The sequence below is a fragment of the Caretta caretta genome, chromosome 1, assembly GCF_965140235.1.
Source record: "Caretta caretta isolate rCarCar2 chromosome 1, rCarCar1.hap1, whole genome shotgun sequence".
Classification (NCBI taxonomy): domain Eukaryota; kingdom Metazoa; phylum Chordata; order Testudines; family Cheloniidae; genus Caretta; species Caretta caretta.
The window spans coordinates 332,493,914-332,517,330 of NC_134206.1; the positions used below are offsets into that span (position 1 = coordinate 332,493,914).

General features: G+C 44.7%; 1 protein-coding gene across 1 annotated transcript in view; it reads left to right on the forward strand.

Annotated features, from left to right (window-relative positions):
- GNAI1 (G protein subunit alpha i1) overlaps positions 1 to 23,417 on the forward strand; it is a 71,697-nt gene that overhangs the window by 28,647 nt on the left and 19,633 nt on the right. The window contains exons 4-5 of the mRNA XM_048836487.2: positions 11,408 to 11,565; positions 20,420 to 20,548. Of these exons, the coding sequence (XP_048692444.1) occupies positions 11,408 to 11,565; positions 20,420 to 20,548 (287 nt within the window). The remainder of the gene's footprint in view (positions 1 to 11,407; positions 11,566 to 20,419; positions 20,549 to 23,417) is intronic.

A 23,417-nucleotide genomic window follows, 5' to 3' on the forward strand; every position in this document is an offset into this window, starting at 1 on the left:
CCTCACCTGTTGCTTAGTTTGTTCTCCAACTGGTTGTGGCTTACCTTTTTGTAATCTCTCTAGGACAGGGATTGTCTCATATTGTGTGCTTGATTGGAGTTTCTAGGTGGTAATATAGTAAAAAGAATAATTCGGTAATATTAGAGAGAGACCAGTGTTTACTCCTGGGGGAATTCTGCACCAAAAAATTAAAAATTCTGGGCACAATATTTTAATATTCTGCATATTTTATATGTCAAAATAACAAAATATAATCGTGCCAGTTTCAATTATTTTGGTATTTTATTTCAAAATACCTGTCAGAAAGTATGTATCTAACAATATAGACACCCTCCCTCCCCAAAAAAAAATTTCTGGTAATTTTTTTGATAAATAGATTCCTTACTAGGCATATTAATACAGAACTTTGAGTAATTCATTTAAATTACACTACAGAACTGTATTTCCTGCACCCATCTGAAGCAGGGCAAAGGCTTGGAGGAGTCAGGGGTAACAGAGGAGCTGAGGGAGAGGGAAAGAGCCTGGCGTGAACCTGGAGAGTTGTTGGGTGTGAGTGGGAGAAGTATGGAACTGGGTCTCAGGGGCGGGATTGTTAGGCAGTTGGGGAGCCTCCCCCATGGAGACCCTGGCTGACCTGAAGCCTCTCCCATTCAGTCACACATCTGCCTCTGTTCAGGCACCCCCCATCCCCATGTGGCCTTGCAGCCCCCCACTCCCATTCAGTCCCTGGCTCAATGCTGTCACCCCACTAGCTCCTGAGCCCACGCCTCACTCTATCCCCCATACCTCCCACTAGCCATTCTGAACCCCAGTCTGTGACCCCCACCCCCCAGCAACACCATGTGCCCCACTCTGAGTTAACCTGGCTCCGTGGGCAGGGTGCTGTGATTAACTTCTACTCCTGGGGGAATTCTGCGCCACTGCACAGAATTTTTTTTTCCCAAACGAAAACCATTCTGCCCCAGTAATTCTGCAGTTCTGCCTTTTGCCCAACAGAGGCCTCTGTGGCACCAGAACAGCTGGCTGTGTTCATGTTGCTGGCTGTTCTGGCACCACAGCGTCCTCTGGTGGGTGAAAGGTGTAACTGCAGCAATTCTTGGGAAGAATGTATTTCCTGCAGGGGGAAAAAAAATTATGCTCCAGACATGAATTTTGCAGTGGCGGAGAATTCCCCCAGGTGTAAATATTGAACTGCCAGCTTTTGAGTTGTGGAGACTCTCTATTGTGATGACATTCAAAAGTAATTACTATATTAATATCGGTAACAAGAAGGCGATGAAGAGATAAATTTGTGACTCATCAGGAGGAGATGATTAAGTTTTGTGACATTTTTTTCTTTGTGTAATGCATAAATTTACAGTCAGGTCACTTGTTTCCTGTCTGTAGGAACAGGACAAACCCAATGCTGTTTGTTTTGTAAAAAATTACAAAAAAGTACAGAGTTCTGGGTGAATATATACAATTTCACTATATAATTATATATATGGAAATTAAGTTGATACTCTTGCTCTGAATTCTTGCTGCAGTGTAAATTTACATTTTGGTATTTTGACTCTCTGAGAAAATAGGTCATTTAAGTAGTTCTGTGGACTTGACTTCTCACTAATTGGCGTGCTTGATGGAGGACAAAACCTTCAGCATATATAGCTCTGTAGTATCAATGTTCACTTTGTTTAAACCCTTCAGAAAGCAGAGAAGGACAAGGACTGTGTGTGTTTTTATTTTTGTATATATATATATAATTTCCTGAAAATGACTTGACTTTGGTCCAGCTAAATTGGTCAGTGTAGTCATGGTATGGAAAATAAGAAATCGGGGGAAGTGTGTTTTGAGGCTTTTTCTTTCTGCTTTATTGACTTTTTTCAGACCTTTCTTCTTAAGTGTATGAAGGAAAATTCAGAAAATTTAGAAGTGGAGTAGAATCCTAATGGTCTCTGGGGGAAAGCAGCTTTATTCAGAGACATTCTTCCCTATGGGTCTGAAAGGTATTTTAAAGAAACTTATTTTAAATGGAACTTGGGCATGTGTCCTATGCAGTCACTTCTGGGACTAGACCAAGGGCTAGTCATTAACTGGAATAAGCCCTTTGAAGTGATTATAGTAGAACTGTGTTAATTTGACTCAATGTGTGAGCAGCTGACGATCAGGTGATCTTGCCTTAAAATTCTCCAGTTTGGAGACTGGCATATATTTAAATATCTATTCGATTTTATTGATCATCCGTGGAGGACAAAGTGATACTAGACTGGATAGAACACTTTTTAAGAGAGGGGCTGTAACCTGGCAAATGGCTTTTTCATTTAAGTTAAAAGGTTTTAGACTGGCTCCAAGATACGAGATTCGTTGTAACCAGTTCAATAAGGATGGCTGAAATACTTCTTGCATGCCATCTTATTCAGGAAATCTGAGATAGAAATGGCACGTTCTTCTTCAAGTGCTTGCTCAGGTCCATTCCACGTTAGGTACGTGAGTGCTGCGTGCACTGTCACCGGAGATTTTTTTCCCTCGGTGGTGCCCGCCAGGCCGGCTCTAGAATCCTTTGGTGCCATGCACTCATGCACTGATATAAGGGGCTCAGTTGGCCCCGCACCCTCTCAGTTCCCTCTTACCTCCCATGACAGTCACTGGAACAGCTTCTCTTGCTTTGGCAAGGTGATCATTCAGGGTTGGGTTTTTTTCATGTTATTCTCTAGTTATCTTCATTTTAATTTCTAATAGTAGTGTAAATAGTATTATTGTATAGATAGACTCCCCTCTCTTAGTTTAAAGAGGCTTCTTTTGTCTCTGGGGCCTGGCATGCCCTGGTCTCTGGGCTTCAAACCTTGCACGTCCTGTGACAAGCCTATGCCAATGAGCGACCCACACTCTAGCTGTCTGAAGTGTCTGGGAGAAGCTCACTGACGAGTGTTGTCAAATCTGCTGCAACTTCAAGCCTTGTACAAAAAAGAATAGGGAGGCTAAACTATCCTAATGGAAGCCACGCTTAGACTGGCATTGGAGGCAAGCCAGTCTGACTCAGCACCGAGCACCTCGGCTTCAGTGCAAAGCGCTCCTCTGGCACTGCATGTTTCTTGGCACCATTCCCCCTCTCTGGTACCAAGAAAGAGGCAGAAGAAACAATGGTCCAAGAGAGGACACTCCCTGGTACAAAGAAAAGACAAACAAGGAGTGTGCAGCGGAGCGCGACCTGTGTCATGTCTCTTCTTCACCCCTGTTTTACCATAGCATTGACTCTGCCCTGCTTGCAGGTGCTGTTGAGCCTGGTATGGGACCATTCACCAACACCGGAGGGACATTGTGGCACCAGCGGGATTTCAATGTCTTCCACCCTGGAGGTCTTTGCAGCGGCCAGGGTCCTGATGACACTCCCGGTTCTGTTGAGCCCAATGGGACAATTGTTGGCTCTGGCGAGTGTGTCGAGAAGAAGGGAGCATGTTGCTCTGAACTCGTACCCAGTGCTGGGTTCTTCAGTACCGACCAGAGGAAAACTGGCCCTTCTGTCATTGGCGAAGACTTCTCCGCGCCAGCACCGATCCCCAGACCCTTGGCACCGGTCAACAGAAAAGAAGGGTACCGCTCCCACATGGTCTCAAGAGGACTCTTCCTCAGAGTTGGGGTGAAGCCTTGCACTCAACCAAGGAGCTGCCACCAATACTAGTCCTACGTTCCACCAAATCTCGGTGCGCTCCCTCCTTCCCCAGTCCTCAGCACCTGGCCCAAAGGACAATGGATAATGCAAGTCTAGTGAAAAGAAAAGGAGTACTTGTGGCACCTTAGAGACTAACCAATTTATTTGAGCATAAGCTTTCGTGAGCTACAGCTCACTTCATCGGATGCATACTGTGGAAAGTGTAGAAGTTTTTTTTACAGGTGTGTGTGTGGGGGGGGGGGTGAGAAAACCTGGATTTGTGCTGGATTTGGCCCAACTTGATTATCATACACATTGTGAGGAGAAAAGGAGTACTTGTGGCACCTTAGAGACTAACCAATTTATTTGAGCATGAGCTTTCGTGAGCTACAGCTCACGAAAGCTCATGCTCAAATAAATTGGTTAGTCTCTAAGGTGCCACAAGTACTCCTTTTCTTTTTGCGAATACAGACTAACACGGCTGTTACTCTGAAACCTGTCATTGTGAGGAGAGTGATCACTTTAGATAAGCTATTACCAGCAGGAGAGTGGGGTGGGGGGAAGTATTTTTTCATGCTTTGTGTGTATAAAAAGATCTTCTACACTTTCCACAGTATGCATCCGATGAAGTGAGCTGTAGCTCACGAAAGCTTATGCTCAAATAAATTGGTTAGTCTCTAAGGTGCCACAAGTACTCCTTTTCTTTTTGCGAATACAGACTAACACGGCTGTTACTCTGAAGCAAGTCTAGTGGCCATTCTAGAATCCCTGCAGTTTTCTCCTGGTATCGGGGCCTCTGCCCAGCCATTCCTACTTGCTGGTGTCTGAGAGGAGGGCTCCTCCACTGCATCATCCAGCACCCAAGTTGGAATCCAGTACCAAGCCCAGGACCAACATGCAGGACTTAGGCCTGGATGATGTGGTTGGGGTTGAAGAAGAGGAGGAAGACCCCACACACACACCTGTACAGACAAAGCTGTCTCAGGACCAAGTGGCTTGATGCCACAGGATGACTTTGGACCTCACCAGGAGCTTCTAAAAAGGCTTCTAACCTGGGGCTAGAGATGGAGGTTCTTAGAGTCCTCACATAGCCTCATTGATATTTTGGCCACGGCAGTCCCATCAAAGGTGGCTCTACCCCTCAATGAGGCTGTTATGGGTCCAGTCAGGTCCCTGTGGCAGACCCCTATCCTCTCTCTCTCTCCCCCACCTCAATTTGGGCAGAGAAAAGGTACTATGTGCCCAATGAGAGGGACAGACAAGAACAGTTAGGTGCAAATCCCAAGCAAAAGGACTTAAAGAAGCTAGTGCTGTTTCATAAGAAGATTTATTTGATGGGTGGGTTACAGCTTTGCATTTCCAACCAACAAACCTTTGCTTGGGAAGTACAATTACAGTATTTGGGACTCTATGGCAAATTTTGAAGACTTGATGCCACATGACTGCAGGCAAGAGTTTTCCACGCTGACGGAGGAATGGAAGACCATAGTCAGAGCCTTCCTCCAAGCAGCCCTAGACACAGTTGATGCAGTGGCCAGAACAATGGCTTCGGCTGTTCTCATGAGAAGGTGCTCCTGGCTCCAATCCTCAGGGCTGCCACCTGAGGCCACTAGTCAGTCCAGGATATTCCCTTTGAAGGTACAGAATAGATCAACTCAAAGCTCCATGGTCTGAATGACTCCAGGACTACCCTCAGATCTCTGGATCTCTACTCTTTGGAACCTTCAAGGAAGCATTTCAAGCCTCAGGCGCAGGCCCGCTTCTCAGCTCTGCTGCCTTACCAGGACCTGTTTAAAAAATGGAGCAGGGGTTACAAGCACAGGCAACTGCCCCCCTCCATCTCAGCTTCGCTACCAGGGTCACACAGGTACTGCGAGGCCCCAAACAGAACTTCACAAAATGCTTGGCGGTGGTAGCTGCTTTCCTCAGAAGGCGAGGCGTTCAAGTCTATCTGTACCTAGAACAACTGGGTGATCAGTGGCCAATCAGAGGCTCAAGTGAAAAACTGCACCTGGTCCAAGCCACCTTCCATGCTCTGGGTCAGTTGATAAATGAGCAAAAGTTGACTCTCGTTCCTGTCCAGCAAATAGCGTGTATCAGGGCAGTGCTTGACTTGACCTGGGCCAGAGCCTTCCTCCCAGGGGCTTGATTCCAGACAATGTCAGCTCTGATATCCAAGGTCAATGCCCACCCCACCATGACAGCCTCAGACTTTTGAGCCACATGGTTGTGTGCACTTACAAGTTTGGCTGGCCTCTGTGTATTCACTGAACCACACCCTTTGGACTCGGTGATTACAGTTCCTGCCCCAGTCCTTGCCTCCCTCGACTGGTAGAAGGATTCCCCGATTAGTGGTCATGAGCATGTTCCCTTTGTCACTACCAGTCTTTAGTATCCCTAATTTTGGATGCATCTTATCTAGGTTGGGGGGCTCGTCTCGAGCACCTCAGAACTCAGCCTGTGGTCCCAGGAAGAGCTTTCCCTGCATATAAATGTCAGAGAGCTCAGAGCAGTCTGCTTAACTTGCCAAGTGTTCCTTCCCCAGATCATGGGCAAAGTTGTACAAGTGCTTATGGACAACACAGCAGCCATGTTTTACATCAATAGACCAGGACGAGTGTGTTCCTCTACCCTGTGCCAGGAGGCCATCTGCATGTGGGACTTCTGTGTGAAACACTGCATCCACCTTGAAGTTTCCCATCTTCTGGGAGCCTGGAACGCTGTGGTAGATCACCTCAGCAGGTCTTTCTCTTCTTCTCACTGTAAGTGGTCCCTTCACCCGGAGGTGATCAGATCCATCTTCTGGAGATGGGGATCTCCCCAGATAGACCTGTTTGCAACCAGGTTGAAAAGGAAATGTCAGCAGTTCTGCTTGCTATGCAGTCACAGCCCAGGCTCTTGCTGGCGCCTTCCTACTTCCACAGACAGAGCTCCTATTCTATGCATTACCTCCTGTTCCTGTGATACACAAGGTCCTTCTGAAAGTCAAGTGAGAAAAGACAAGGGTTATCCTTGTAGCCCCTGCATGGCCGCGACAATGCTGGTTCAGCACACTGCTGGACCTGTCAATAGTATTACTGCTTCTGCCCCGCCCAGACCTGATCTCACAAAATCATGTCTGTTTACTCTACCTGAACCTCAGGGTCCTCCACCTGACCATCAGGGAAGCTCCATGGTTGAACAAGTCTGCCAGGTCTTGCTAGGTAGTAGGAAACCGTGTACTAGAGCAAGTTACCTAGCCACATGAAAGAGTTTCTTGGTGTGGTCTTCCCTATGATGTCTCTCTCCGACTCCGTCACCCCTCCAGTCTGTGCTGGAATACCTGCTTCACCTGAAACAAAGGGTCTGGCCTTTTCATCAATTAATCTGCAATTTGTGGCAATCAGCCTTCCACCCTGTGGTGGACAGTAAGTCGGTCTTGTCTCATGAATTATCCATCCACTTCCTCAAGGGATTAGAGAGACTTTACCCTCAAATTTTCAAAATGATTCCACTGTGGGACTTAAACCTGTTCTTGTCAAGACTCATGGGCCCTCCCTTTGAGCCGCTGGCATCATGCTGTCTGTCATATCTTTCCTGGAAGGTCACCTTCCTGGTAGCAATTACCTCGGCCAGGAGGGTCTCAGCAATTATGGCTCTTATATCAGAACCCCCATATCTGATGTTCTTTAAGGACAAGGTACAACTGAACCCCCACCTAGTGTTCCTTCCAAAGGTGGTCTCGCAGTTTCATAGTAACCAGGCTATTTTCCTGACAGTTTTCTTTCTCAAGCCATGCAGGAATTCAGAGGAGCAGTGTCTCCACTCGCTGGATGTTAGATGCGCTCTGGCCGTCTATATTTAGAAGACCAAGCCGATCCGTAAATTTACGGAGCTCTTTGTCGCAGTTGCAGACAAGATGAAAGGCCTCCCGGTTTCAGCCCAGATAATTTCATCCTAGATCACATCCTGCATTCGTATGTGTTACAAGCAGGCAGGTGTTGCACCTCCTGCCATCTTGACTGCTCATTCAACGAGAGCTCAGGCTTTATCAATGGCATTTCTGGCTCAGGTCCTGATGCAAGACATCTGCAGAGCTGCAATCTGGTTGTCAGTACATACCCTCTCACCCCACTGCACCATCACCCAGCAGGCCAGAGATGATGCCAAGTTTGGAAGAATACTGTTGCAATCTGCATGTCTATGAACTCCAAACCCACCTCCTTGGGTACCGCTTGTAAGTCACCTAAAGTGGAATGGACATGAACAAGTTCTTGAAGAAGAAAAAATAGTTATTAACGTTTCTGTAACTATTGTTCTCCAAAATGTGTGGTTCGTGTCCATTCCACGACCCACCCTCCTACCCCTCTGTCAGAGTTAGTCAGCAAGAAGGAACTGAGAGGGTTAGGGGCCAGCCAGACTCTTTATACCAGCACATGAGCGCACGGTATCTGTCAGGCTGGCTCTAGCGCCCTCTGGTACCACTGAGGGAAAAATTTCCTGTGATGGTGCACACACACCTAATGTGGAATGGACATGAGCAACACATCACAAAGAACAGTATTTACAGAAAAGTTAGTAACCACTTTTTTTTCCTGAAGGGAAGCCCCTCTATTCCAGACTGTTTAAGGATGGGAGGGAAGATACCCCACATTAGGATCAACTCTTCTTTTTATGAAGTTAGGTAATGTCCCATAATAAAGCCACACTTGGTGTGTCTACTGTTCTCTAAAGGGAAACGTGGCACTGAAGGATAAGTCATGGTAAGTCATAAAACAAAAAGTAGATTTGTTGATGGAATTGGAGGTGGGATGAAGAGATGCATGTGATTGCTACCTTCATAAATAGTTCCGTGCTCCATAAATTGTTCCCTGCATCATGCAGCCCCTGCCTACGTTTCTAACCTGGTTTCAGAGTAACAGCCGTGTTAGTCTGTATTCGCAAAAAGAAAAGGAGTACTTGTGGCACCTTAGAGACTAACCAGTTTATTTGAGCATGAGCTCACGAAAGCTCATGCTCAAATAAATTGGTTAGTCTCTAAGGTGCCACAAGTACTCCTTTTCTTGTTTCTAACCTGGTCACCTTTTGAATCCAAGGTCTCCTATCCCTTTCTATTCCATCAAAGATACCAGTCTAATTGAGACCTACTTTCCATCTTCTGTTGCAGCAGCAGTCTCTTTGTCTCTTGCCATGCTCCCCTTGCTTATAGTACCTTTCTCAGTTCTGTTGTCAAGGCTCCACTGTTTTATTCAGATCATTCCAGAGAAATCACCTCTGCCACTCTTAAAAAAATGTGCTTATACTTCAAAACAAAACAAATATTTCAACTACTCAGATGTATATATTCATAAAGAAGAGAATATCTGTGTATTTAACAAATGTCCTTTCTTGCTTCTCCCTTTTCTTGGTGTCTGTTACTATTTCAGTTGTTTATGTAATCCACTGTTGAAATTGTCTGCTCCTTGGGGCAGGGTTTTTTCATCTTGGTATTTACTGGTAAATGTAGAACAGCTGTGGTCAAATTCTGCCCTCAGTTACACCTGTCAGTCTAATTGTCCTTCGGTGAAAGTTTCGCTCTTGTAAATGAAGGCAAAATTTGAACTGCAACCTGTTTCCTGGAGAACTGGGACCCATATTTGAGTTTCTGGCAAACAAGCAAGCCTTGCCTGTGAGAGAATCAGAGCAAAAAGACAAGGACATACAATTCTTGTGATGTTGGGACATGCCATTCCTGTACTGTCATTTCAAACAGATCTGAAAATTAAGATGTAAGGAGGGGTTTTGTTTTTTTCTTGTGATTAAACTTTTGTGCATTGAAGGTCAGAGCCGTATAAGTGTAAGATAAGAAATTTTTAACCGGTGATACTATGATATGACTTATGAATTCCACGGTGTTCTAATATGATAATGTAATGCTTAACCCCCTCAAAACAAGAACTGCTCTTCATTATCACCATATCTAGAAATGGAAGGAGAAATAAAATTTCTTTATCAATAAAATTTAGTGTCTTCACGCAAATATTTGGTTTACTACCAGTGTGTCAATATATAAAAACTTAAATTAACAATAGGCTTTTATTTTCTACAGTCAGATGGACAGACTCAGACTTGTGCTACTGCGCTAAAAATAGATGTGTAGCTGTTGCAGCCTAGGCACGGGGGTGGGGTTTAGAGCCCAAGCTCCAGCCTAAGTTGCAACTTCAAAGTGCCGTCTACACTGCTATTTTTAGTGTGGTAGTGTAACCTGTGGGTGGGCTAGAGTTCACTTCATTGCCCTTTACCAGTGCCTTAAAAAACCGAGCTCCCATAGAAAAGCAGCAAGAGACCCAGAATTCAGTCTCTAAAGATTTTCAGCAAGGATTGCACGGGGTCAACCTCCACACATTCAAGTCTCAAAAAGAACAAAAGGAATGAACTTAATTAAGTACCAATTTTATAAAATCTTATGATAAAGAAACATAGTTAAAATTTATATTTATAGCATAACATGGCTACTTTATAATCCACATACATTATCTTCACAGTTTATTCATAAGCATAAATAAAGAAAACAAATTAAATCTAAACAGGTCAGTCCCCACAGAATCCCAGTTAAAAGAAACTGAGCTCCCAAATGCTTAGGTTTAGTTTATTTGAGTCTCTATTAGTCTTTGATCACGAAATTTATATAGTCTGCTGAGTTAAAAGCAACATCTTCCCACCACTTGCTTGTAGAAATCTTTAGTTGGAATCCATGAAGACTCTTCCTCCTGCTCTGCTGAAATCAACTCAGTTAACTAGTTAGCTACACAATTAATCAACCACTTAGTTCAGTATATAGATTTAAAAAAAAAAAAAAAAAAAACTGCTGCAAAATGCTTTAGAGTTAGGGAAAACAGTCTGCTTTCTGCTCCAGGAGCTCAGCTTCTCCGAAACCATACAGTGCGCATGGCCTTTTGTAAAATAGCTGCCCTGACTACTTGCCCTTATGAAGTCTGAGTTCAGCAACAGGGAACCTATTTAGCATTCCCAAAACTGCCACACCCTATTCCAGAAACTTCTGAGTGTGGAGATCTGATTGCATCTGCCCAGACCAGATATAAAAAATGTTTCAGCATCTGACATACCGTCTTAGGTTGTCCTACAACACAGCCTTTAACAAGACCAGGATGTCCTGGACACTAGGTAACAGGATTGTTTACCTTTACACTAAGAAAGTTGGCAAGGCACCAAAGTCTGCATGTGGTATGTGTCCAGGAAGACTTCGTGGTGTTCGTACTGTGCACCCTAAAGTCCTTATGAAGTTGTCAAAAACAAAGAAGCATGTTAGTAGATCCTATGGCAGTTCCACGTGTGCTACATGTGTCCGTGAGAGAATCAAATGAGCTTTCCTTATTGAGGAGCAGAATATTGTGCTTTGTGTCTTCAACACCTCCACAACAGAGTCAGAAATCTAAGTGAATCTCTTTGTATTGTCTGCCTAATAAATGAAAATTCAACTTTACAAAAAAATAAATAAATAAAAAGGACCCAGACACAACTTATTCTTACCCCACCCCCATAGACCTCTTTAAAGAGACCTCCCTATTAGGCACGAGGGTTACCGTAGCATGAGTTCCGTGAGACATAGTCTGCCAGCCTGGGTCAGGAGGTCACTGTGATGGGCTGTGTAGACATACTCATTTCCTTACTCCACTAATTCATACATTTGCTGTGGACTGGGCTGTTGCTTTTACGTCCTTCTGTTGACTTAAAGGAATGGTATGGATTTCTGCTCTAGTTTTTTCCCTTTCAAGTTTTCTGTTTCCCTGTTTCTTACAGGATGATGCCCGACAACTCTTTGTACTAGCTGGAGCAGCAGAGGAAGGATTTATGACCACGGAACTAGCAGGAGTTATCAAGAGATTGTGGAAAGATAGTGGAGTTCAAGCCTGTTTCAATAGATCCAGAGAATACCAGCTTAATGACTCTGCAGCATAGTAAGTGTAGAACTGTAACCAAGCCTGTCCCTCTCCTGTAAAATGGTAAAGATTGTAAGATGAAATTCTTTGAGGCAGTCTGATACTATGCTGATGGGAGTCTTAGAAGTACCTAGATAGAGTTGCCCTTTTCTGGGATCAGACAGCTGCAGCAGTCCTGAAGTAGAAGTCTGAACTCGAAGAAAAGGAATTGGGTGGGGAACCCAAGTGTTGTGCTGGAATTAACAGGTCAAATCTGTGAGCAGTGCCCAGAGCAGTTAATGGGAGAAATAAAAACAAACAGGTACTCTCAATTGCTTTATATGGCCAGTTGTTATATTTCTGCCCATATACTGGGGGTGTGGGGTTGAGGGAGGAGTTGTGGTCTCAAAGCTACTTGTTCTGTACATTGAAACCTTCCATGACTGTTGGCTCTAAATCAGCATTGTCGATTGAACTTTGCTTCTGTTCCATTACATTAATATTGTGGTAGCACCCAAAAATACCAATCAGGATTTGTCTTTGTTGTGCTAGGCACTGTACAGATGCATAGATAGAGATAATTCTTGCCCTAATGAGTTTAAAACTAATTAAGACTAGATGCAGCAACAGAGGATAAACAGATGGAAAATAGGGTAGAAGGAGGATAATAGTAATAAGATCATGTAATTATAGGCTTGTGATGTGTAAATCATGATTCTGAATCATCTGAACGTATTCTAAGTTTAATAAATCTTCTGTTCCTGATTGATCTTCAAATTTGCTGCTACTAGTTTTTTTGCAGTACAAAGTAAAGGGATCGGCGCAGAGTGGCTTTAGCATATCTAAAGCATGAATTACCAACACTGAGCAGTACACAAGTGTCATAAAAATAAAGGGAAGGGTAACCACCTTTCTGTATACAGTGCTATAAAATCCCTTCTGGCCAGAGGCAGAACCCTTTCACTGTAAAGGGTTAAGAAGCTAAGATAACCTCGCTGGCACCTGACCAAAATGACCAATGAGGAGACAAAATACTCTCAAAGCTGGAGTCGGGGGGGGAGGGGGGGAACAAAGGGTCGGTTGGTCTGTCTGTCTGTCTGTGATGCTTTTGCCGGGAACAGATCAGGAATGCAGCCTTAGAAACTTCTGTTAAGTTAGTAAGTAATCTAGCTAGAAATGTGTTAGATTTCCTTTTGTTTAATGGCTGGTAAAATACGCTGTGCTGAATGGAATGTATATTCCTGTTTTTGTGTCTCTTTGTAACTTAGGGTTTTGCCTAGAGGGATTCTCTATGTTTTGACTCTGATTACCCTGTAAGGTATTTACCATCCTGATTTTACAGAGGTGATTCTTTTATCTTTTCTTTAATTAAAAATTCTTCTTTTCAGAACCTGATTGATTTTTCATTGTTCTTAAGATCCAAGGATTTGGGTCTGTGTTCACCTGTACAAATTGGTGAGGATTTTTATCAAGCCTTCCCCAGGAAAGGGGGTGTAGGGCTTGGGGGTTTATTTTGCGGGAAGACGTCTCCAAGTGGGCTCTTTCCCTGTTCTTTGTTTAACACGCTTGGTGGTGGCAATATACGTTTCAAGGACAAGGCAAAGTTTATACCTTGGGGAAGTTTTTAACCTAAGCTGGTAAAAATAAGCTTAGGAGGTCTTTTATGCAGGTCCCCACATCTGTACCCTAGAGTTCAGAGTGGGGAAGGAACCTTGACAACAGGCTAAATGATTGGTTTAAATTTAAAAAATATAACAAAATGACCGATTCAAATCCATATATAATGAACTAAAACATGATGCCGTTAGTGCATTGAGATACTATAGATCAGTATTTCTCAAACTTTTTGATACCAGGGACTGGCTTGCTGCCTTCCTAAACTGTGTCAGGGAGATCTTGGGGACCGGCATTGGTCTACGGATCAGTTGTTGAAAAACACTGCTGTACATATCTCCAGCCTGCTTTTATCTGCTCTGAACCTGGAGGACAGCTTGAACTTTCTAGAGTCTTCAAGTCATCGAGAATAGGGACAAACAGGATGAACTTAAGGTAGCAAATAAGTCTGAAGAAAGCACATCCATGACAAAAAGAACTGGAAAGTCACTTTTGTGGGTCATTTTCCTACTTTTAATAAGATCCCTCAAAGACTCTATGCCTTCAGTATTTTAGGTAACTAGCTTTATTGGGGAAGTAGTCATTCCTTTTCGAGTGATGGTCCCTATTATATTCCACATGTGCCCTAAGCCAAAGCTTTTCAGAGTGGTTTTGCTCAGTGGTCCGCGTATGTGCCCTTGTATTGCCTTGTGGTTTCGCCTGACTGATAAAAGGCTGCACCACTTGCCAGATCTGCCGGTCCCAGCGCCAGATTTGCATACCCCTCCTGCTTTTGTCGGTGGCGTCCCAGATGCTTTTACTGGTTCTGGTCCCATCAATGGACCAGATACTGTTGACTCTGGGGAAACTCGGAAGCACTCTCAGCCCTCAAGAACTGTTCACCCTGGAGGGAGCGAGGTCACCACGTGTTTTGATGCACTCACCTCTGTCGAGGGCTCCATCTCATGCGTTACATCTACCCCCTGCTAGCCGTACCCCTCTAACACATCCTGTTCTATTGACACTGGCATTCATGCAAGACTACGACTCCTGAATCTGACAATCTGGATGTTCAGCATGGTCTGCTGCTTCCATTCAGGAAACACAACTACCAGAGGGTTCCAACAGCTCCATGGCAGTTTACCCCTTTGCCTTACCCAAGAAGCTGGTATCTGTCTCCTTGGGCACAAGTATAACAGCAGCAGGATCAACCGGGTTGGCCATATTGGAGCTCATGGCCCCATTATATGCCTCCAGAATAGTCTCATTCGGCTCAGGAGAACTCCCCTGTTTCACCGTCCCACCTTGTCCGGCAGAGGTTCAGAAATGAGGTTAGACGAGGCACCGATCAGGCCGGCTCCAACGGTACTGGCAGATTGGAAGAGATTCCTTTCGTCATCTCCAGGCGCAGCTGTGTCATCAACACCTTCCTCTCCACCAGATGACTATCGTCAGTTTCAAGAACTCCTATGGAGATAGCCATTGTCTTTGAGATTCAACTGGAAGAGGTATGGGACTGTCAGCACTGGTTACTAGACATTCTGCACACATTGGTACTGGTAAGGGTGGTCTTACCAATCGATGCTATTCTTCAACCAGCACACACTGTGTGGCACATCCTGGACACTTGTGCACCAACCCCAAAGGGAGCTGCAAAAAGGTACTACGCCTCTTCTCCCCCACCCCCAACCAGAACTTTTATTTTCACACCCTCCACCTAACTTCTTGGTAATACAGGCTGTATTGGAGCAGACCAAACAACAATACCCACACTCCATCACGGCAGACAGGGAGGGTAAGAGACCTGACCTCATGGGTCGAACGGTCTTCTCCTCAACTATACTGCAGTTCCAGATCTCTAACTACTTGGCACTGATGGCCAAGAATGGCTTTATAAACTATGACTGGATGGAGGAATTTGCAGATAAGTTACCTCATCAGGATTGTACTTGATTCCAAGCAATTGTACAGGAAGACAAGTTTGTCACCAAGTCCATACTTGAGGCTGCAGTTGGTTCAGCGGACACGTCCTTGCATGTATTGGTGACTGGAATTGTCATGAGGAAGGAATCCTGGTTACAATCCTTAGGTTTCCCTAGAGAGGTGCTAAACACTATTGAGGACCTTTCCTTCAATGAATCACACCTCTTCTATCAGAAAACTGATGATTCCTTACACTGACTAAAAGACTCTAGGGCAGTGGTGGGCAACGTGTGGCCTGGTGGGACGGGCCACCGCTTCTTGCAGCTCCCATTGTCTCGGAATGGTGAACTGCAGCCACTGTGAGCTGTGGGGGGCCGTGCCCGCGGACAATCAATGTCAGCAAAATGTCTCGCGGCCCGCAATCAGATTATACTGATGGGCCGTATGCAGCCCACGGGCCGCAGGTGGCCCACCACTGCTCTAGAGTCACCTTATGATCCTTGGGCATATATACACTGGAACCAAAGAGAAAATTTTATCGCCCACCATCAGCGCAACAATATAGAACTCCACACTTCTGCCACCAGTGGACGTACGAACCTCATCAGAACTGCCCTAAGGTACTCCAAGCATGTGTGCCTGTTCCAGTAATGCAGACCTCTGCACAACACACTGTCATCACAAAAGTGGTCTTTTAGTGCACCTAGAGAGCCATCAGTCACTCTGCACACCAGTGCTCTTACCCTCCACCCCTTTCGAGGGTCATCTCAAACTCTTTCTACCAGCTTGAGAGTTATATAACAATGGGCAAGTGGGTCTTGGACATCATTCGACATGACTACAGCACAGAGTTTATGATGAGGCCTCCTCCACATCCGCCTCCCGCCCCAGAGATCCCTTTCATGACAGTATTCTTACCCTACAGATGGACTTCCTCCTGCAGAGAGGAGCAGGAGAGCCAGTCTCGGCAGTCTTTTGTGGCACAGGGTTCTATTCCAACTATTTCCTGGTAACTAAGAAGATAGCGGGATGGAGACCAATCTTTGATCTCCGACCCTTCAACCATTCGATTTGCAAGTCGAAATTCCATATGGTCACACTTGTGGCCATTATTCCCTCACTGGAAAAAGGCATGTGGCTCTCAACATACATATGACCTACAGAAGGTTCCTAAGGTTCAAAGTGGGGCATCGACACTTCCAATACAGGGTCCCATGCAGATTTGCTGCTGCCCCACAAGTTTTTACAAAGGTTTTCTCTGTTGTAGCTTCTCACCTATGATGTCAGGGAATCCTTGTCTTCCCCAACCTGGATAACTGTCTTTTGGCAGTGTGGTCCAAAGAGGAAGCTCAAGCATTGATGTCCCAGCTTCTTCTACTTCTCTCCTCCCTAAGAGAGAGCATCAACGTCAAAAAATCAACTTTGTGCCACCCTTAGTCCCTGGAATTCGTAGGATCTCACATTGATGTGATCTCTGCATGAGCTTATATACCACAGGACAGATTCCAGAGCCTACTGAACAAAATAGTCCTGATAACCTTCAACGGCCTGGTCTCTGCCAAGACCTGCCTTTCCATTCTAGGGCACATGGCGGTGTGCACATACATCACACCCTTCACCCGCCTGCATCTTCACTGTCTACAGCTATGGCTGCAAAGAATCTATTCTCCTATGCACCAATCTATGCACACCCTATTTAATGTTCCACCCAATGTCATCTCTTCTCTTCGGTGGTGGACAGACTCGCTACAAGTCTGCTCCGGGATGCCTTCCTCCCATCCTTGCCAACTGTGATATTCATAATGGGCGCGTTGCTCACAGGCTGGGGTAGAGTGTCTCAACCTTTCCAGACTACTGTATCCTTTTCAGGAGTCTGATTTGTCTTATGTACCCCAGGTTTCACCTCACTTAAAAACTACTTGCTTGCAAAGTCAGACATAAAAATACAAGTGTGTTACTGAAAAATTGCTTACTTTCTCATTTTTACCATATAATTATAAAATAAATCTACTGGAATATAAATATTGTACTTACATTTCAGTGTTTTGTATATAGAGCAGTATAAACAAGTCATTGTATGAAATTTTAGTTTGTACTGACTTCGCTAGTGCTTTCTATGTAGCCTGTTGTAAAAATAGGCAAATACCTAGAGGAGTTGATGTACCCCCTGTAAGATCTCTGCATACCCCCAGAGGTACGTGTATCCCTGGTTGAGAACCACTGGGCTGGGGCACTTACATTGGAGATCACAAGGCACCTGGATCCATGCGAGAGTCCAGAATGCACATAAACATACTCAAACTTTAAGCAGTACACAAAGCATGTCACGTGTTCTTACCAGTTATCTGTTATTGCCACATCCTCGTCATGTCAGACAACACCACAATAGTATACTACATAAAGAAAGTGGCACAAGGTCCCCAGCGCTGTGTATGAAGGCAATTCCTCTGGGAATGGTGCATTGCACATCATATCCTTTTGTCAGCAGCCTACCTGCCTGGTACCCAGAATGCGATCATAGATTCTCTCAGCAAGACCTTTGCAACCGACCACAAATGGGAGTTGCACAAAACGATAATCACAGACAACCTTGGTCGCTGGGGCACACAAATCAGAGATCTTTTTGCATAACACACCAATGCCAAGTGCACCCAGTATTCCTCTAGGAAAGGACCCTGTGCTCGCTCACTAAGCAACGCTCCAGTCGTCGATTGATCAGACCGGACAAACTATGACCCCTCCCTCCCCCGCGTCCTCCATAAACTCCAGCAGGACAGCCGTTCTGATCTCTCCATTCTGGTGTCGTCAGTTCTGGTTCCTTCTTTTTCTCCACATGTCGAAACAACCTCCACTCCAACTCCAGACATTTCCTGAATTGCTGGCAACACAATTGGAGACTCAGGCATCCAGATCCACGGAAGCTACACTTGACAGCATAGATTTTGAATGGACACCTCCATTAGCACAAGAATGCTCATTGGCAGTGCAAGACCTCTTCTCCAATAGCCAGAAGGACTCCACAAGGCAATCCTGCTAGGCCAAATGGACATGCTTCACCTCCAGGGCCCAACAGCAAGATCTTACCCCCAAAGCTGTGGACATCCCTATGCTTTGACTATTTCCTCTACCTGAAAACCTCAGGACTCGATCTCAGCTCTGTCAGAGTGCATGCAGTCACCATTAGTGCTTTCCACCCTCCAGTAGAAGGGTATTTGATTTTTACCCACCCCTAGACCGTGCGATTCTGGAAGGGCCTTTTATGTAAATATCTGCCAGTTCAGCCTATCACTCCCTGATTGGACCTCAACCTAGTCTTTACCTCTTTAATGAACTCTCCTTTGAAACGCTGGCCTCCTGCCCTCGCTCTCTTTCTCTCTCCTCTCCACAAAGGTCATGTTCCTTGTTGGCATTACCTCAGTGAGGAGGGTTGGTGAACTGGGAGCCGTGCTGGCAAACCCCGCTTTCACCACATTAGATAAGGACAAGGTCTCACTGTGACTGCATCCCAAGTTTCTGGCAAAAGTGGTTTCCCAATTCCATCTCAACCAACCCATACTCCGCCTACCCCCTTTCCAAAACCACATGCCTCTAATGAGCAACAGTGACTTCATTCCCTCCATGTGTGTAGGGCCTTGGCCTTTTACCTACAAAGGATGAAGCCATTCCCATTTGTCTACATAGCTGAGAGAATTAAAGGACGACATGCCATTTCCACCCAGAAAATCTCTGTGGGTCTCAGGGTCCATTAACTGTTGCTATCAATTGTCAGGGAACTCCCCACCAGATGGCATACAAGCCCATTCCACGAGAGCACAGGCATCAACCACAGCCATGCTGTACGATAGATCCCTTGCAGGTATATGTAGCAGCCACGTGGAGTTCAGTACACACCTTTTCCTCTCACTATGCTCTAGTATGTGCATTTGGGGCCAGATGCCTCATTCGGTGCAGTGGTCCTCTGTTCTATGGTTCCACCATCTTCCTTGCACCCTCTTGTCAATCACCCTCAGTGGAACACAATCGGGCGAAACCACAAGGCAATACAAAGGTGCCTGTGCGGACCACCAAGCAATATTACTTTGAAAAGCTCTGGCGCATGTACATAACCCTCAGTGGAATACATATAGGGAGCACACATCTCGAAGAACCTCCAGTTTCAGGTAAGTAACTTCCTCTTCTCTTTCCTGCAATTTCATAATGACAGCACAGTTTACTTAACACCCCTAATTATATCCCTGAAGTTGATAATTTCTGATCACATAGGCAGCCGTTCCTTTTTTCTCTTCCTTTTCAAAGTGAATGTGAATAAAAATCCCATATGTACTATATTAAAAGCACTGAATTGATGGCATGCATCTCAAGAATTTCACAAAGTAAAACACAAGGCTTTATTTTCAAGACTATCTGACTAGAAAGAAAGTTACTGTGGTACAGTGCGCCAAACCAGCCACCTAGTCAATAAACAGAATCACAGAGCATTAAGTCACATGAACTGATTCAGTATTTTGGCTGGAACATTCTTCATACATTTATTAATTCCCATTAAGGGACAGCATATTAAAATGTTTTAATTCTGTAGACAGGTGTAAAGATAATGAAATGTATTATCTGTTTACATGTTTTCCTACTTTATAATTGCTTGCACCAATTGGAAGAAAACCACATATGCGTTCTGAGACTTAGAAGGAAGAATTATTTAAGATGGAATTAATTGCTTAAATTTTCTTCTTTCTAGAATAATATTTTCCAGTATGCATTTTTTTAACTAGCAAAGGCTTGCCAAACTTTTTTAAAATTCTATTTTTAAACTTGTAAATTCATAGATTCATAGATATTAAGGTCAGAAGGGACCATCATGATCATCTAGTCTGACCTCCTGCACAACGCAGGCCACAGAATCTCACCCACTACTCCTGCGATAAACCTCTCACCTATGTCTGAGCTATTGAAGTCCGCAAACCATGGTTTAAAGACTTCAAGGAGCAGAGAATCCTCCAGCAAGTGACCCGTGCCCCATGCTACAGAGGAAGGCGAAAAACCTCCAGGGCCTCTTCCAATCTGCCCTGGAGGAAAATTCCTTCCGAACCCCAAATATGGCGATCAGCTAAACCCTGAGCATATGGGCAAGATTCACCAGCCAGATATCCAGGAAAGAAGTAAATAACCTGTAAGACTTAAATGTAGTGTGCAGGTTCTCTGTTTTACTCCAAAGAATACTGTCCGTGCGTATGTCTATGATGAAAGCTAAACTGAGTGTGCTGAATAGTTGTTAGGATTTTTAGATATGTTAAAGATATTTTATCTGTTATAAAAGTTATCTGTGCAAATCTCTTATCTTTTTTAAAATAATTAAAAGCGGTGTTTATTTTATCTTTAGTTACTTGAATGATCTGGACAGGATAGCACAAACCAGTTACATCCCGACTCAACAGGATGTTCTCAGGACTAGAGTGAAAACTACAGGAATAGTGGAAACTCATTTTACTTTCAAAGATCTTCATTTTAAGTGAGTATTCAAGCTGTACACATAACCCTGTGACATGTTTTATTCAAAGTTTTAAATATTCGTTAACAACTGTGACTTACTTTTATCACAACTTATTTCTTGGCATTTGGAACTATTTTCAGAGAAGATGGGGTGTCCACGCGGAGGGAAGGGCTTGGGGGAATGACTTTCATAGTGAGAGACCAAGTACAATGAAATAACACAAACTACTTGGAGGCATATTTAGCATTGAAAATGTAGCACCAGAAAAGCCTATTTAATTCCCATGTAAACTTACATGTTTACATGAATAATGTGCATATATAAACTTCTTTCAAATAATCCTTTTTGTGTAATGTTGAAGAACTAGTGATTGAAAAATCAGCTTTTCTTCTACTTGAAAATCAGTTGAAGAGCTGACGGACTATGAACATTCACTATTTGTGAAGTGAAACCACCAAAATATCTTTTATAGTACATCTAAATGCTGATTTCTATCCTAGTTTGCAACATGATGCTTTGTTTACTGACTAATTTTGCAAATCTATTTTTTTTCTTCATGAACTAAAAATGAGACTTTGTAAAGAGAGTTCAGGAAACTTCTAAGGAGCAGACGTTTCTGCATCAAGTCTTATTAAGAGATGTTATCTCTCTGTGCATTAGGTGTTTTGCAACTAAACATTTTGGAATCTCTTCTACTTCTCTCAGCAAGCAAATGCATGAAAAGGATACCGGGGAAGAGTTACATGTACTGTCTGTGTAGTATGTAAATCAACATGGGTTTATGGAAAATAGATCTTTATTTTTCGATGTGATTATAAGTTTGGTTGATGAAAGGAATAGTGTTGATGTAATATGCTTAGGCTTTGTGAGGTGTTTAATTTGGTACCGCGCTATATTTTGATTTAAAAACTAGAGCAATGTCAAATTAACATGGCACACATTAAATGGATTTAAAATAGGCTAACTGATAGGTCTCAAACTGTAGTTGTAAATGGGGAATTGCCTCGAGTGGGTCTCTCTAATGGGGTCCTCCAGGAATCGGTTCTTGTTCCTACACTATTTACCATTTTTATCAATGACCTGGAAGAAAACATAAACTCATAACTGATGAAGCTTGCAGATGACACAAAAATAGGAGGAGTGTTAAATAATGAAGAAGACACGTCACTCAGAGCAATTGGAATCATTTGGTAAACTGGGCACAAGCAAACAATATGCATTTTAATGTGGTTGAATGTAAACACAGAATAAAGGCCTCAATTACAGGATGGAGGACTCTTTCCTGGAAAGCAGAGATTCTCTGGAAAAGATTTGTTGCTGGTGATGGATAATCAGCTGAACATGAGCTCCCAGTGTGATGCTGTGGCCAAAAGATCTTGGTGGAGGCGGTGTGCCGACCCTCATTGGAGCCGAGCTAGTCGACTCAGCACTGAGTATTTCGGTGTTGGTGTGGAGTGCTTCTCCCACTGTGGGAGTCTCTCGACACCATTTCCCATCACCGATGCTGAAGAAAAAACATAAGCAGGTGGCTGAGAGGGGGTGTTCCCCGACTCTGAAGAAAGCCAACCACGGGGAGCACAGTGGAGTGTGACTTGAGTCTGGCCAGTCCTCTCTGTTGAGTCCAGTCCCGGATCAACCTTCTGCACCAGAGGGACATTGTGGCACCAGCAGAGTCGTGTTGCTGTCAACCCCAGAGGCATTTGTTGCAGCCAGGGACTTGTTGGTACTTTCGGTACCACTGTCGCTGGCAGTACAAGAATTGGCGACGTTGGTGCCAGTGAGCAGAAGGCAGCAAGTTGCCCCAAGCTCCCGTTTGGTACCATCAAGAGGGAAACCGTCCCTGCTGGTGTCAGCGCAGGTCTCCTCGCCTCAGCACCGTTCCCAGGCACCAAATAGTACTGCCCCTCTGTGGGACCTGAAGGAAGGCTAGTCATTTGACTCAGAGTGGAATTGTATTCCCAGCCAAGGAACTGTTCCCAGTACCACCCCAGTCAGCTTATCAGGTTGTGGATCCAGATGTAGGGCTACCCCGAAGTCCTTGGCACAGTGGGCACTGGCCTATGCAGATGCAATGGCCATTTTCGATCCCAGGGGATTTTCCCCTGATTCCAGGCGCTCATGCTCGGTGGTCTGAGAGAGAAAGCATTTCCATCCCATCGAGCAACACCCAATCTGGACTCTGATACCAAGTTTAGTACCGATCCTCAGAACCTAGACCCTCAGGATTGGATCGGTGCAGAAGGAGAAGAGGAGGACCACCTGCCAGTGCAGGCGTCCTCATCGTCCTCCCTGGATGAGGTAGTGTTGGGTGAGCGTGTCACCTCCCCACGATGACTTCAAAGCTCACCAGGAGCTGTTAAAAAGAGTGGCCTTGGATCTTGCACTGAAAGTGCAGATAGCTAGAGGTCCTCCCACAACCTGGCTGATATTTTGAGCGCAGCAGCCCCATCGAAGGAGGCTCTTTCTCTCAGTGAGGCCATCAGAGACAGTTTTAAAGCCCCGTGGCAAACCCCATCCTCCCTGCCTCCCACCTCAGAGCTGAAAAGAAGTATTTTGTTCCCGCTCCAGGGTATGATTATTTGTACTCCCATTCCTCTCTCAGGCCTCTGGTGGTCTCGGCGGCCAACGAGAGAGAGAGACAAGGGCAACAAGCAACAACCCCCAAAGTGAAAGACTCAGAGACTAGACCTTTTCAGGACAAAGGTGTTTATTCTATAGGGTCTGCAGCTCCGCAGTTCCGACCAGCAGGTGTTGCTGGGGAGGTGTGACTTTAACGTCTGGGACTCGATGTTAAAATTCAAGGACTCAATTCCCCAGGATCCAGGCAGGAGTTCTCTGCTCTGGTAGAAGAGTGTAAGTCTGTAGCAAGGACTTCCCTGCAGGTTGC